The sequence below is a fragment of the Ambystoma mexicanum genome, chromosome 6q, assembly GCF_040938575.1.
Source record: "Ambystoma mexicanum isolate Mex_15411 chromosome 6q, UKY_AmexF1_1, whole genome shotgun sequence".
Classification (NCBI taxonomy): Eukaryota; Metazoa; Chordata; class Amphibia; order Caudata; family Ambystomatidae; genus Ambystoma; species Ambystoma mexicanum.
In genome coordinates, this window is record NC_090937.1 from 980929354 (window position 1) to 980946403 (window position 17050).

The following is a 17050-nucleotide window of genomic DNA, read 5'->3' on the forward strand; positions in this document are numbered from 1 at the left end:
ACCAAAAGGGAGTCGCAGTAGAAACACGAGTCCCAACAGTGATTCGGTCCAAGACACTCCAAACAGAGAATGGGGATCCGCCCTAGCGAAAGACGTTCGCAAGAGGAACAAGATACAAATCCCAAACGATCCAGCATAGACTGAGGACTATGCGACCGCAGAACCGGAGCAGGACGACGACATCGGAAAGAAGAAAAATGTCTTTCCGGTGATGCAAGTGCATCCAGCCCCGATCACGCAGAGAAAAGGACTGAAGGGTGATGCAGAGCCCAGGAGGGCGGTGTTACGGCCACGTGCGGTACCCCGCGTATAAAGAGGAGAACACATTTTTCAATTTGATGCTTTTTTTTACAAAAGTGCACCAATCCTGTCCCACTGGACAGAATGTCCCAAAAGTATGGATGGAAGGGGACGGAACGTAGGAGTAAGAGTAATCCACTGCATTTTCGCTTCTCGCCTATCTCAGAGGCAGAGCTAGCAGAGGTCATTAGGAAACTCAAGGTCACTAGCTGTAAAGGAGACCCATGCTCGGCCATGATTATCAAAGAATGCCCAGATATTATCCTGCCGACACTCACCAGATTCATAAAATCATTTAAGGAAAATCATGTCCCCAAAAGCTTAAACAAGCGTGGATTACACCACTCATGAAAAAAACAGGGTTCTGTCCCATAACCCCAACCAAGTACAGACCAATAACCAACACTCCCTTCCTCCTCAAAATATTGGATAGGGTGGTCTATGATCAAATCGCGCGACATATTGACGATCCCATCCTCAATAAATTACAATCAGGTTTCAGGCGATATCATGGAATTGAGACAGCCCTCCTGGACCAGAAGTCCAAATTATTGTAAAGAATGGGCAACCGTCAGATCTCACTACTGATGATCTTGGACCTGTCAGCTGATTTTGACCTGGTGGACCATGACATCTTGGCCACCAGGTTAAAAAATGTTGCCATATTCTCTGATCAAGCGACACTGTGGATAGGCTCCTCCTTAAGTGAGCAACAATGCAGAGTGACCAGTGGGGAAGCACAAACAAAACCAGCAACACTATTATTTGGAGTCCCACACAGTGCCTTTACCTCGCCTACCCCCATATAACTTTTTTATGGTCCCTTTTTTAGATATGATGGTCCAAAATAATATCACCTTTACAAACTATGCAGACAATACACAATGTATTATCCCAATATCCGGCTGTCATATTATAGATGAAAGTCGCATAAATCAAGCATACGATCTCATCCACACTTGGATGGTTCAAAATGGCATGGTGCTTAACGAAAAAAACGAAGCTCATGGTGGTTGGTACGGAAAACAAACTTGCTCAACCTGACCCTCTGTTTAACAGCTTCACTATTGCTAATCATAAGATAGAAGTACTTAAAGTCAAAACACTAGCCATAACTCTGGATAGAAGTCTATGAGGGCACAAGTGAGCCATTTTGGTCTATGCCTCAAAATATTACATAAAATTGCTTACACACCTCCGTCCGTTCATAACACAATGCAACCAGAAACGATTGCTAGAGCGATAATAGGCTCCAAAATCAACTACTGCAGTAGCCTCCTGACCGTTATTGCCCAATCTGAAATCAACAGCCTGCAAGTTATTAAAAATGGGGTGGTCAGGGTAATTACGAATTTGAAGTGGAGGGACCATGTTTCAGATGCAATGCATGAACTACACTGGTTGCCTGTAAAAGCTAGGGTCCAATTCAGAATTCTTTTAATTATGCATAAATGCACACTAGGAAGAATGCCAGCGTACAGGAATGCATCATTGAGAGAAAAAAAACTGAGACAGCAAAGGTCTAATAATACACCCCAACTAAAAACTTGCCACTGTAAATCCAGAAAAGCTCTTAATGGAGCCTTTAGCCTAGCAGCCCAACTAGCATGGAACAAACTACCCTTAGATCCAAGAGAAGCAAAATCAACTAACGTCAAGAAAAAAATTGAAAAAGCTTCTATTCAGTTGAACTGGCTCTACCAATCTTGCCATCTGCTAAAGAAAAAAATTATAATTAAGTAACAATAAAACCACCCCATGATTGGATCAGTGCAGTTGTAACCGAATTAAGTTGGGTGATAGCATTGTCAATTTCATCCCGAGTGATATCAGCTTCCAACTGCAGGCGGTGGGCCTCCGTCAGCTGGGGGAGCGTCAAGTTGACGAGTGTGGTGGCACCTCGAGGCCCGCAAGGACTCTGATAGAGCTCTGCGTAGTAGTCAGCAAATGCCTCTGCTTTACCATCATCCGTCCTCACCATCTCCCCATGCTATTCCACAGCTCCCGCAAATGCCGGTGCCCTTCATCCCTCCTCTCAAGCCAGGCCAACATTTGACCCGCCTTAGCACCAGATTCATAAATGCGAGTGCGTATTTCCCAATGGGCCTGCCTGGCGTTATCCATGGAGATATTGCAAAGTGGACTGGCCGCGAGAAGCGACCAATGCGTTTCGGAAGAGCCTAGGGTCAAATACTCTGCCTTTTGCCTCCCGCCTCCCAGCCTCATCCTCCCTAACCTGCTGGAGCTGGGCCTTCCTTCGGGCCGCAACCGGCAAGATCATTTCCCCTCGGATGACCGTCTTCTATCCCTCCCACAGTGTCACTGGGCTGTCCACCAAACCATCATTGATGTCAAAGTATTCAGTGGTCCCGGACTGAACATGGTCCACAAAATCATGGTATCCCAAATAATAACCGTTCAGATGCCAGTTTGGGCAGGCCTTGCTGTGTTGCTTTTGACCTCTATCACCAGTGGCGAGTGGTCAAAGACCCCGCGGGCCAGGTAGCGTGCAGCCATCACTTTTTGTGCGTCCTGCCGCAGGAGAAAGAGGGTGGCCCCCTGAGTGAAACGATTACCCACACATCTCATGTGGGTGCAAATCTTACCAAGCGACAAAAAGACCCAACGCCGAAGTAGAGGGCACTAGTTTGGTAGGAATGTTTGGATGACTCCCCTGCTGGTGTGTGATCCAATGCCACATCCATGACGCCATTGAAGTTACCACCAAGGACCCACAGGTTCACCTGGTGGTTTGAGAGTAAAGCCTGACTATCAGTGAGCATAGTTCTGCAGAGAGGGGTGGAGGGGCATAAACTGCCCTGATACCAAGAGTCATGTCCCATACTTTGCCCGTCAGCAAGACAAATCTACACCAGGAGTCCTGTTGTACTATCCACATTCTGAGGGGAGGCGCTTATGAAGCAGTATTAATACCCTGGCCTTCATGGAGAAGCCCAAGTGTAATGAGGTCTTGTAATGTGTTCTGCGAAAAAGTGTACATGTCGACCCAGCCATATATTGGTGAGTAGGGCAACAACAGGACCAACCTCCTTTTAATGCCGGAGCCAAGGTCGTTGACATTCCATGTGAGAAGCTTGAGAGATCTCTCTTCTCCCCTGGCCCTATGAACTTAGATAACTGACCAGTTAGATATGCAAACAGCTTGATGTTGAAATATCTAGGAGCACCTGCCTTGTATAATGATCGCATTTAGGCGCAATAACCCAATCCATACAAACTATAACCCAAACGTCCCAAACTCCCCTCACCCCCATACTCCACCACAGCACGAAGTACCCGTCGCCCAAACATGGCCAGTCCCAACTCTGGAACTCCAAATAGAACAAGAAAAGGGGAACAAAAGGAAGGTGGGAGCAGAGGGGGGGGGTCACGTTTGCTGGTAACTAGGCTTTGCCATCGCTGTGGGCTTCAGGAGATGAACCTGAGGGGTAGCGATACAGGCAATCGTAATACGGGACTTAACCTGTGGTGACTTCAACGTGCTCATCCATTTTCATGCAAGGGTTGGGCATCCTCTGCTCAGTCTGGATCGATGCCCAGATTATGTATTGATCCAGGGGGGCGGCAGAGGCCGTGTCCGTAGAGTGCAACTGTTCCCGCTTCAGTCGGGGGCCTTCCTGGGCCCTCAGGTGTTCTTCAACCCATGTCCAGGCCTCGAGGGGGAGAGGCGGGGGAACCCATTGTGATATATTTTAAGCTGGGCCGGGAACAGTAGTCCATATTTAACACCAATATTTTGCAGCCGCCCCTTCAATGGATCAAAGGACTGTAGCTTGTTGCACCTCTCTCGTGTAAGTCTGTGAAGAATGCAATTTGGGAGCTGTTATAGGTGATCAGCCCCATTGCTTGGGCCATCTGAAGTCACGCCTCCCTGTAGTTAAACAATTTTGCAATCACTGTGCGTGGAGCAGCCCCCGGTACAGGCCTTCCAGTGGACATTCGACAAGCTGTTTCAATCAAAAAAATGTGGAACTGCTTCGGCGCCATCAGGTCAACCAGCCATTGTTTGAGAAAAAGTTCCAGGCTGGGACCCTCCGATTTTTCAAGGAGCCCCAGAATACAAACGCTTTTACGGCGAGAGCGGCCTTGCCCCTTTGTCAACTGGGCCCTCCACCAACTGGAGGCGCTGCACCACCTTTGACATTTGGCACTCCATGGTCTTCATGGTATCTTCAGTGTCAGATATTCGCTGTTCAGCTTCCCCCATGCGAGAGGATCATCTATGCAGGTCATGCCGCAGAAGACCAAGGACCGGGTCCCAGTCCTCTCAACCCGGTCGTCAGTGCTGCACGGCCACCACTCCCGTGCAGGCTCAGGCCACCACAGTCGTGCCGCACTGGCGATGTTCCACAGTTTTGCTTGTGGGACACAGCAAATGCTTTGGCGCAACAAGTGGTCCGAGACAGTATGTATATGCAGCCTTCTCTTTTCTAGGATATACGGACCCTTGGTAAGTTCGCTTTGGTCCGCTCAGCAGCAATGATGGGTCTTCTCCCTGACTGCCGAGCACCACCACAGCTGGCTTGTTAATCAACGGATCAGCGCCTCTCAGGTAATCTCTCGGCCCCTGTCTCCCAGTATGTCTAGACACGCACGTACTTTCCAGACGGTCCTACTAGTGGGTTGTGCGGCCCTGCGGGTGCCGGTCTGTGAGGTGTGATGTTTGCAGAATGGCTCAGAATTGCTGGGCCTCTCAATATGTGAATCCTTGGTCCTGCTCCTCCGTGCTGCCCGTCCCGGGAACAGTCGCCGCCACCCTCCCACCAGACGTGTCCGGTTACTCACTTTCCGGGCCTCCCATGCTGTGGTGTTCATCTGGCAGGGCTTGGCAACCCCCACAGCCCGGCTCTCACAAAGGGTGTCACTGTTCGGCCCTCCTCCCGATGACTTCTGTTCCAGGCCACGTCAGGTGTGCAGACCTCCAAACCCAGTGATTGCCCCAGTGCCCGCTGCATGTAGTTGCTGCTGATCTTCACTTTGTTCAGGTCCCGGGACCCAGCCATGATCTGGCACAACACAGATCCCCCACTTTCAACGGAGGGCAGGACTCCAACTGCGAGGCACTGCACTCCCCAAAGCCCGTCTCCCACTTGGGTGGGGGGGTGGGGGGGGTTTTCCTCCCGCTGAGTACCTCCCGGGCCAGTTGCTTCCACTCGGCTAGTCTGCAGATGCAGTGACCCCCCCGGCCACTACCAAGCCTCTGTCTCCAGTTGGGTGTTATCAAGCAGTCACCAAAGGCCATCAGGTCTGTGTCCAAAAATGGTGCCAGGCAGGGTCCACAACTTGTGATCTTGCAGGGTATCCTGGTCTACATTTCTTTGGAAATTAGAGCTGGATGTCAGCAATGGGTTCCACGATCACCGTATAACAAGGATTGCCAAATATTCCTTCAGGAACCAGTATTTTAAGACCAGGATGTCAGCGGTCCCAGCGGAGCCGCAGAGGCTCACGTCCTCATCCGCTCACCGTGCAACAGCACCCCCTTACTCTATGCAATCTTGATCAAAACAGCCACATCAAACTGCAATGCAAGTTACAAATCTCTGAAGTTAACCTCTGGTCCCATTCTTCCCATTACGGGCCGATTTGTTGCCTTCTGAATACATGCCATTGATGCAGGTCTAAAACCCATTAATACCTGTGCACTCCAGTTATTCTGTCCTGTTTTTCTTTTACATTAAAAAAATAGGCATCTGGTCATGAGACAGAGTATTTTTGCGCATTTTAAAGGTATTTCTGAATGTGTAACTAAATGTAGCGTTTAGCCACTAGTGTCTGAATTTTCTGCGTGCACTGTGACACGTTACGGGATATGATGAGCCTGTCAAGAGGGGATGAGTAAGGAACAAGTTACTTACCTGTAACTGTTGTTCTCCAGCATGGGTCTGGCATGGATTCACATGCTCATGAATATTCCCCGTCGTCAGGCTGGGAATCCTCGGTAAAGAAAAAATCAGTATCAGTTTCGTTTCTGATCTGTCTTTCGTAGCAGTAACCAATCACTGATCTCTGCGTCATACTGACCACAGCCAATGACTGCCCTCTACCTAAGCCCCGCCTCTGGCTGCCATCTTCAGATTTGGTAGCACGTGAAGTGGCAGTATGACCAAGTGAAGAGCCGCAGAGGGGTAGGCGGGAGGGTTCGCATGTGAATCCATGCCAGACCCATGCTGGAGAACAACAGTTACAGGTAAGTAACTTGTTCCTTCTCCAGCATGGGGTCTGGCATGGATTCACATGCTCATGAATAAAGAATACATAGCAGTACACACATGCACAACCACGGGAGGTGGCAAAGGCTCAACATTAAGAATTACATCAAACTCAACATTAAGCAATTCTTACCTCCTCACCAGGCTCACCTTAGGCGAACAGATTGCGCAGCACTGCTTGGCCGACCCTGGACTCCTCCCTGGAATCCCGATCGATGCAGTAGAATTTCGTGAAGGTGTGCGTCGACCTCCACGTAGCAGCCTTGCAGATGTCCAGCAAGGGCACACCAGATAGGAACGCCGTGGTAGCTGCGATCGCTCTGGTGGAATGGGCTCTCGGACGGCCAGGCAGCGGTCGGTTTGCCAACCGATGACAGTACATGATACACCCGGAGAGCCATCTGGAAATGGAGGCCTTTGAGAGAGCCTTTCCCTGATTGACAGGTCCAAAGTTCACAAAAAGTTGTGACATCTTCCGAAAACACTTTGTGCGGTCCACGTAAAACCTCAGCGCTCTAGCCACATCCAGCGAGTGCAAAGTCCTTTCGGCCGGCGACAAAGACGACGGGAAGAAAACAGGCAACACCAAGGGTTCGTTGAGCTGGAAGTCCGACGGCACCTTGGGCATGAAGGAGGGGTGCGTCCTCAGCACTATACTCATCTCGTGGAATGTCAGGTATGGAGGTTTACAGGAGAGGGCCTTGATCTCTCCCACTCGTCGTGCAGAGGTAACGGCCACAAGAAACGCGGTCTTCCACGATAGGAACTTCAGCGGTGCCGAATGCAAGGACTCGAATGGGGGACCCAGGAGCCTGGTCAGCACCACGTTGAGCTCCCACGCCGGGGCTGAGGCCTTCACCGGCAGGAACGAGCGGAACAGTCCTTTCATGAACTTCTTTACCAGGCGCCAAGACCACAGCGAGAACCGCCCCGGAGTTATGTTGTAGCGGCAGACAGCTGCCAGGTGGATCTTGGAGGCATGTGCGAGCCCCGCTTTGGCCAGCGACAGCAAGTATGGTAGAACTTGACGGGCCATAATCCATAAAGGGTTGATCTTGTGTGCACGGCACCAGACAGCGAATCTCTTCCACTTATGTCCATAGCACTTAAGAGTCGAGGATGCCTTGGCCTTTGCAAGTACCTCCTTGCAGTCCGCTGGGATATTGTAGCCTCCGAACTCTAATGCTGCAGGAGCCAGGCCTGCAGGTTCAGCGATCCCGGATCGTGGTGTAGGACGGCGCCTCCTTCCCTGGCGAGAAGATCCGTGTCCGTCGGCAGTTTGACAGGGGGGGGGGGGGCAGGGACGCTGACAAATCCAGAAGGTCCGGGAACCATATCTGGCTCAGCCACATCGGTGCGACGAAGATCATCCTGCACCGGGACCGTCTGAGTTGACGGGTGAGTCGCAGAAGCAACAGAGGGAACGCGTAAAGGAACAGGCCGTCCCAAGGGAAGGAGAATGCATCGCCCATGCTCCCCGGCTGGGGAAACCTGCTGGCGAACCTCCGGCACTTGGTGTTCACCGCTGTCGCAAACAAGTGGATCTGGGGACTGCCCCATCGTCAGATTAGGAGATCCACTTGATCCTGCCAAAGCTCCCCCTCGTGGCAAGAGCGCAGCTCCCTGCTGAGCAAGTCGGCGACAGTGTTTTTCACTCCTGCCAGATGAAAAGGTACCAGAAACATCCCCTGGGCAATGGCCCAGTGCCACAGATCCTGCGCTTCCCTGGAGAGGGCTGGGGATATGTTGCCCCCCCTGCTTCCTGATGTAGAACATCGCGGTGGTGTTGTCGGTGAAGATCCGTACCGCTTTTCCCTTAAGGGACGGAAGGAAAGACCTGAGGGCGCAGAACACGGCCCAGAGCTCCAGGACATTGATGTGCAGGGACCTCTCCTCCAGTAGCCAAAGGCCTCTTGCAAGGAGATCTCTGGTGTGCGCTCCCCATCCCTCCAGGGAGGCGTCCGTCATTACCGTTTCCTGGTGCGTTGGGGTCTGGAAGTCCATGCCCACCGCGAGATGCTCGACAGAGTCCATCCCCACCACCGGATCGCTTGACGGAAAGTCTCGTTGAGGGAGATCTTGTCTTTGAAGCTCCCCGCCACTTGCATCCAATGGGCGTCGAGGAATTCCTGCAGCGGTCGTATCCGCAGCCTGCACAGGCTCACGAGGTAGATGTAAGATGACATGTCGAGCAGGGACTTGATGGACCTCACCCTGGCCACTTCCATGGTCAACAGCCATTGTACCTTGTCCAGGATGGCATTCGTCCTCTCCTCCGACGGTGAAGCCAACCGTGCCACTGTGTCGAGTCTGGCTCCCAGGAACAGGGCGTCCTGCGACGTTACCAAGTGGGACTTCGCAAAGTTGATCGAGAATCCCAGTTCCGTGAGCAGGCAGACGGTCTTCGTTGTGTGGTCGACGGAGAGTTCTCTTTGCCTTGCTCGGATGAGCCAATCGTCCAGGTATGGGTACACGTGGATCCCCTGCAGGCGCAGCCACTGGTGCCAGGCACTTATTAAAGACCCTTGGGGCCGACTTCAACCCAAAGGGCAGGGCCTTGAACTGGTAGTGCCGCTCCTGGACCACGAAACGTAGGAAATTTCGATGTCCTTTGTGTATGGGGATGTGAAAGTAAGCGTCCTCCAAGTCCAGCGACAATAGGAAATCGTCTTCCGCCAGCTGTCCCAGCAGGTGCTGAAGGGAAACCATCCGGAACTTCTGGGCCTTGATGTATTTGTTGAGACGCCGAAAGACCAGGATGGGTCGCCAGCCACTGGTCTTCTTTCGGACGAGGAAGTACCGCGAGTATACTCAAGCCCCGGAGCCTCTTTGGGACGAGTTCCATCATGCCCTTTCTCAGCATGGCTCGTACCTCTAGAAGAAGCTGTGGAACATGGTTTTCTTTCCTGGCCAAAGGAGGGCAATGGGGGCACTTTCCTTGAAACTAGTGTGCCTGTGGGCCAGGGCATCCAGCACCCAACTGTCGGTGGAGATGGACTCCCACACGCCGACGAAGTTCGCCAGCCGGCCTCCCACCGGGGTGCTTAGGTGGGGGCCCGACATCCCGGCCAGTTCAATCCTGTTTCGCCAAGGCCTTGCCACCGTGGGCTCCTTGGTGATGGTATCCACCGGTCTAGCTGCGGCCTCTGTAGGCTTCCTGCGATGAGGAACAGGCAGCTTGGGGGTACCGACGATGAACCGCCACCAAATCCTTTGGAGGCACTTTGGGACTTGCCTCCGGAGGTCCGAAAGGACGGCCGTTGTCGATGAAGAGTGCCTAGGGCACGGGTCGTCTCGGTGTCAGCTTTGATGGCCTGTAGCAACTCATCCACCGCTTTCCCGAAAAGGTTGTCTCCGTCGAAGGGCATGTCCAGTACCCTGGTCTGTACGTCCCGACGGAATTCGGTGGCCTTGAGCCAACCGCACTAGCGCAGGTAAACGCCGTTGCCCATCTGGCGAAAGCTGGTGTCGGCGATGTCCATGGCTACCGTGATGGCGTGGTCCGATACGGCCTCGCCTTCCTGCAGGATTTCAAGGGCTTCCGCCCTCTTGTCTGGGAGGAAGTCCAGAAGTCCAGGAGGTGAGCGATCTTGAACTACAGCTCCCTGTCGTAGCGTGCCACGATCACGAGCGTGTTGGCCACCTTGATGGTCATCGCTGCCGACGAGATGACCCGTCGCCCCATGGCGTCCAGCTTCTTCCACTCGCCATGCGGTGGGGAAGTGGAAGTTGATGCCATCGCCCCTGCCGATTTCTTCTTGGCCGCCGCTGAGATGACCGAATCCACGGACGGTTGTGCTCTGAGGCACGTAGGAGCGGAGTCTGGGAGCCGGTACTACTTCTTGTACTGGTCCCTCATTGCAGACGCCGTGGATGGGTTCTTCAGTAGGGACAGTTCTCCGTCCCAGATGTCGTCCAGCAACGGTACTGAGAGGGTGGTCTTCCTCTTGGCCTCCCGTCGCTTGTAGAGGAAACCTTCCTTCTGCTCTTCGGGGCATAGCTGGAAAAGCTCCGATGCCCTGGCGTGGAAGGAGACAATTTCGTCGGGGTGTGGGGGGGGGGGGGGGCTGGTGAGAGAAGGCCTGTGCAGGGGGTGATGTCCCGTCATCACCACCGTTGTCCGTCCCCGTCGTCGCCGTCTCCATTCCAGTCTCATCCTTCGCTGGAGGGGATGGAGGTGAAGGCTGGAAAGAAGGGGAAGGCTGGAAAGAAGGGGGAGGCTGGATACGCCTCTGCTTACTTGGTGGGCTCCCCGACGGTCCAGGCGCCGCTGGATCGTCCGTTGGGGGTAAGGGCAGCCTTGTCCTCATCTCCGTACACAGGGTCCGCAAAGCCATCAAGATTGCTCCTGAATTGTCCTGTGGTGTAGGCATCGGTTGCGACGGGAGCGACGGCTGGGGAGCGGGGTTCTCGGTTTCCTCCACGGCCGCCAGCTCCTCATCGGCTCCACCGTCGCTCTCTTCGTCCGCCTCGTCAGGATCCTTCCCGCAGGTCTTTACCTCCTCGAACTTCTTGTCCAGGATAACTTTGACGCCAGCCAGCTTATCCTCGGAGGTGGTATCTGTGTCTGTTGGAGCTACCGTGCCCCCCCCCCACTTTCTCGTCCCGGGGTTTCACGGGGGTCTTCTCGATAGGCTGAAAGATGTTTCCCTCCTGGGCAGGGAAACCCTAGGCCCGGAAGTCGTCACCACTGGGTTAGCCTCCGCAAGCTTCGCCAGGGCCGCCACGACTCCTTCAATCAACGCCTTTGCCGGGTGAATCGGGGCCTTCATGACCTTGGGCGTGTCTGAGGCCTTCACCTTGGGGGGCGGGGGCACAACCTCGCCCCCCCGCCCAATTGGCTTTCTCTGTCGGGATCGACCGGGGCGTCTCCCAAAAGACTGCTCAAACTTCCTCTTCTAACCTGCTGCTGGGCTCTTCCCCTCCAGCCAGTTGGTGAGCCGAGTACGACGGTCCTCCATTGTCCGGGCGGACATGTTGATACAGAACGTGCAGTCCTCCTCCACATGCAACTTGTCGACGTGAAGGCAGCAGAGGCACCGGGAGTGCTCATCTTCCTTGAAGACATTCTGTAATCCACATCCTGGGCAGTTCCTGAACAGTAGGTATCGAAACTCCCTTATCCTGGGGCAACTCCGATGCGGGGTAGGCCTCAAAGGTCTTCCAGAATCCTCCACGAAGTATAAATCGATGAAAATTCACCCTTGAGGGGCAGAGAAAATTCCGAAACGGGTCCCCGTTGATCGGAAGTAGAATTGGTGGAGCTTGAGGCTCGAATTGACCGAAAAAATAACAGTAAACTCTTCGAAAAAACGCAATATGCAGTAATAGCTCGAGAGCTACAGCACAAGGACTCCCAACACTTGAATGTGCGGTAAAAATCTGAAGATGGCTTAGGTAGAAGGCAGTATGACCCAGAGACCAGTGATTGGTTATTAGTAGAAAGACGGTTCAGAAACTAAACTGAAACCGATTTTTTCTTTACCGAGGATTCCCAGCCTGACGACGGGGAATATTCATGAGCATGTGAATCCATGCTGGAGAATGGTATGTTTCAAACTCAGAGGTATGTGCATCTGAGTTAGCATTTATCTAACCATTCAGCGTATTGAAGGTAGTAAGGCACTAAGCAGCTCAGTCAGCGACCTATAGATGTATTTTATTTGTGATAAGGGAGTGTATTTCAGAAATCCCTGTGTAGGTATAGAACATGTCTACTATTCACTGGGCCAGAGTAGAAGGCATTTCATTTTTAGCCGCTTAAATTATTCTGCTCAATGCAGATTACACATCTTGCTGAAGATTCTAGTAACTCACATAATGACCTAGGGAAGGGGACAGCAGGATAGTTCGGTGTCATGGTATTTTGTCCATTCTGCCGTGCAGAGGTAAAAAGGCGGAGGAAAGTCACAGATTGATTAATCCTGACTGTCCATATTAGACCATTATAGTGTTGGCTCTAGAGATAGAATTGTGCAACCTGAATGGAGTAAGAAAGTAATTTCTGGTGTTTTAAAAGTAATATCAATCCTGTGAAGACATATCCTACCATGTTGCTGGTGTAGGTAGTAGAAGTATCATTGTGATATGTGCCTGACGTCAATTTGGACTGTAGTGCATTGATGTGCCTAATCTACTTAAAAACGCTTTAATAAACAGGAGGTTCCTATAGGAGTAATTAGACGTGTAGTGGGAAGCACCATCTACACAGAGTAATGATGCTTTCTGAAGTTATCCCACAAACACTGAGTGATGCGATTTTGAGTTAGCATTTATTTAATAATGTAGCTCATTGAAGGCAGCATAGCAGTTTCAGCCTGCAACATATATGCATTACAATTGTTGTAAAAAGGGTGTTATTATACCAAGCAGCTAGAATCCTGCTCAATGCCCATTACATAGCTTGCTGATGCATGTTGCCAGTCACGTGAGAACCTTGGAAAGTGAACAGTAAGAAAGCCAGAGTGGGGTCATATTCGTGAAGCTTGTTGATATATGCGCTTGGGCAATATTGCTTATGCATGCGCCTATGGAATATAGCCTAGAGGGGGACGAGAGACCCAGGTGTACAGCTTGAGTAGTCGGACGGAAAATACTCATTGGCGATTAGATAAGGAGATTTCCACAGTAGAGAGCCTTCTAAAAACCCTTTCTTAGCCTAGTTCTGAGCGGATGCCGGAAGCAGGCGAGAGAGAAAGCGGTCGTATGCTTTATGCTTTTATTTTGAATGTCATGGTTTTGAACTAATTATTTAATTCTGACTTTGCTTTGAATTCATTTGAATTGTGATGGCCTGTGACTTGCTCTTCAGGTTTATGAACAATTTGATGCTTTGAATTGTATTAGAAGGAACCTTTCAAAAGTTAAGTGATTCTCCCTACAAACAGTTGAGATGTACGTACTAGTAAACTGTCAATGCTAGTTTATTGAAGTTATTATTAGGGAGATGTATTTTGTGGTTCAAGTAGTTGGTTACACATGTAAGAAAATAGGTTATGCTCATTCAGTGGTTCGGTTTTAGGTGGAACTCATGAAGGCTAGTGAGAATTTGAGGGATACTGTTGTGACAAATGTAAATAAAGTGGGCTTATCGTTATACAAACCGAGGTTGTTTTTCTCGTCTCCCTGTGGATGCGGGGATAATGCTATGCTTATCAGAGATGTGTTGAAACTAACCTAAAGCGTGGCATGGTTGGTACTATGTTTTCGTGCCTCCTCTCCGCTCTGCATTAGGTCCGATCACAGCTACCGTTGAATAGAGGGAGAAACCTCTTCTCTCCTGGCTCAGGAGATCAGCTTCTCCTAGTTAGCGAAAGGGAGCATCATAACCTCAACTAGCGTTGCAGGTAATATCTATTGCTATCTGGTCGCCTGGACGGCAGGATGCTCCGCCTGCGCTTAAGAGGTTGTAAACCAATTTGCATGAGAGGGAGATCTCATATTCCAAAGGTTTGTTGTCCATGTGCTCAGGGAATATTGTTCTTTGTATTTATTGTTTTTATATAGCGCTTTAATCCAAAGCGCTTTACAGTTTAACAACAAGAATACATCGAACATGAAAAAGTAGGATTCTAGTGAATATACTGCATCAACAAGTCCCATGTGTTTGCCGTGAGGTATGAAGTGTGGTTGTATAGGTGACCTAGTGATGTTCGTTAAGAAGAGAATTTCCTTGGTTGAGAACTTCTAAAAACCTCTTGCATCCCTAGACCTGGCCCTGGATGCTGGAGGCAGAGAGAAAAAGGAAGGGGTTGTATGCTTTTATTTTGAATGTCATGTTTTTGCCTTCATTTTCTATGCTGCTCTGGACTTGCATTCATTGATGTGATATTATGCTTTGTGTTCCTGTATGCATGGCCATTCTGATGCCTTGATGGCTATAATGAACTATTTACACATCCATTCAGTGGATTCAGTTTTAGTGAAATTCTGTTTTGTGAGCTTGTAAATAAAGTTGTTATAATTTTGTACAAACAGTGCAGAAGTGGTGCTAATCTGCGATTTCTTGAACTTTGCTTATGTGGTTTGTTTTCCCTCTGCCTTTCTGCCTCTATTTGCATTAGGTTATGTTCAACAGTTGGTTGAAAATAGCTTCATCCGTGAATACATAACAGGTTTTGTGTTTCACATTGTTCAAATGCTATGATAAAGGGAAAACCTGAGGCCCACTCATTTAACTTTAAAATGACTCTGAGCTTGAGCAAAGATGGGACTCTTCTCTCCTGCTCAAGGGTCGGTATGGGTTTCTCTTAATAATAATTATTATTTGGCATTTATATAGCGCTACGAACCCTCAGGTATCTGAGCGCTGCTTATTATTACCCACGATGTGTGGTGCTCATTTATCGACCTCGGAAGGATGAAAGGCTGAGTTTGGCCTTGCCGGGATTCGGACCTGCGCTAGCAAGCTTTGCACGGGTGTCAAAGCGAGCGCTTTACTCACTGTGCCACTTGACCGGCTTTAATGGCAAAAAGGACTCTAGCCACCATTGAGGCAGCAGGTAATATCTATGTTGATATCATAAACTGCCCCTGGTCGGCGGGGTGCTTCAGCCGGGCTTGGTAGGCCGGGGTCTCGGCATGCTACACTGCAGCCGGATGCTACTAGTGATATTGCAGGGAGCTGCTGGCCAATACAAGATCTTATGTTCCCCAACCCTCCTTATGCACCCTTGCTCACTCTGGTCCCATAAGTCCGGCTTCTGGGTACATAGCTTCTATATTGCCCACAGATCCAGGTAATAACAGGTAAGTAACATAGCATAAATAGTTAACATTTTGTGTGGTAAAAGATATAAAATAGGCAGAAATAAATTCCACCATATAATACATCAAAAACAGTATAAAGTGTTGAGTGAGCATCACATGCAGCACTAAGGCCATTTCAGAGATGTCAATTAAAATGAACCACAATCAAATTGAAAAGAAAATATGCCAAGTACTAGTCTTCGGTTGGAGTCCTGATAAAGTTTCACTGTACCTGTATGAAGAAAAGCTTTGGCTTCCCGATTAGACTCTTGCACTTGTCTCCCCTGAAAAGCACGGTTAGATTTTTCAATGGAATTGAGGTGTCTGTTCCAAATATTGTACCTTCCTCGCCATGGCTCAACATTATGCAAACAAAACAACTTTTCTTGCTGTGATCCTGTTGAGAGACTGAAAAGCAGCAATATTTTACACAACAATTTCTGTAGAGCAATCAGTTGAAATCGAATACAATAAAAGGTACATCATTATATTACTGTTCAAAAATCCAGACAATGCATGATTAAAAGCTCTTTCATTTTCCCACAGTTTTCTTCCAATTGTCTTTGGAAATCACAGAAAAATGTCTAGCACTAAAATAATCTTGCAAAACGTCTCGACTGTAGATCCAAAAGCAAGCACCAGAAGCAATCATGAACTTTCATCTGTTATACCACCAGTCCATATCAGATGTGGGAGTACTTGGATACCTGTTCCAGTAAAAACCACAAGAAGAAAGTAAACAAAGCTCATTTAACAATGAACTAAAAACAACAAAAGTAAAGCAACACAAACAAAAATAAAAAGGCAGAACAGCAAAATAGTCAGACAAATCATAAAACAGAAAAGTACAGAATTCAGATTCAAGTGAAATACATTATTCATCTTAACTAGTCAAGAATGGAATTTACTCATCTATCCCCCCCCCCCCCCGTCACCCATCTCCGAATACCTCCTACACGCAATTCCCTCATCATTCTACATTATATCAAAAGGTGGCACTCATCAATGTAGTAACCTATACAAATTCCTGGAATACCCAGAGAAACCCATTATTATTTTTTTTTATTATGCACAAACAAAGTGGCCCGGAGGCATATGGGCGCAGATGATTAGAGTGGAGATTTCAAGCAGATAGCTTAAGAGGCTAATTATCTAAAGAGGTGTCTTGCGTTTATTTTTAAATTCTCCCATTGAGCCACAGTTTTTTATATTGGATGGCAAGGTATTCCATATAGCGGGGGCGTTAGACCAGAACGCACACTTTAAGTTCTAAGGAGGTTTTAGAACTTGAAGGTTTCGATCTCCGTTTGAGCGGAGTGACCGTTTTATTAGCTTAGGTTTTAGCCTATTAGCTATGTAAGAAGGTGCATCACCGGACAGAGCTTTAAACGTGATAGTTAGGAGTCTAAAAATCACCCTCTGCTCTATGGGCAGCCAATGCAGTTTACCTATCTCTGAAACATGGGCATATTTTCTTAGATCCATAAGTGCTCTTATAGAGCTGTTCTGGACTACCTGCAGTTTGTTCAGTTTTGTTTCTACCAAAAAGTAGAGCTTCAATAATCCAGTTCTGAACATATAATGGCTCTCGCAATGGTTTCACATCCTGCTTGTGACAGGAATGGTCTTATGTGTGCCAGGAGTCGAATACAGTATGCCGACGAGGAAATTAGGTTATTTACATGGGTTGACATACTTGGCGATTGCTCAAATGTACCTCCAAGGTTTTTTATTTTCTCCTTAACTTAGATGACAGGTTATCGATACTA

At 49.3% G+C, this 17050-nt stretch overlaps 1 protein-coding gene across 3 annotated transcripts in view; it reads right to left on the bottom strand.

Moving 5' to 3' along the window:
• CASP3 (caspase 3) overlaps nt 1–17050 on the bottom strand; it is a 741803-nt gene that overhangs the window by 76822 nt on the left and 647931 nt on the right. For all 3 annotated transcript variants that reach the window (XM_069631494.1, XM_069631496.1, XM_069631495.1), the window contains one exon: nt 15514–15689. In XM_069631494.1, the coding sequence (XP_069487595.1) occupies nt 15514–15689 (176 nt within the window). The remainder of the gene's footprint in view (nt 1–15513; nt 15690–17050) is intronic.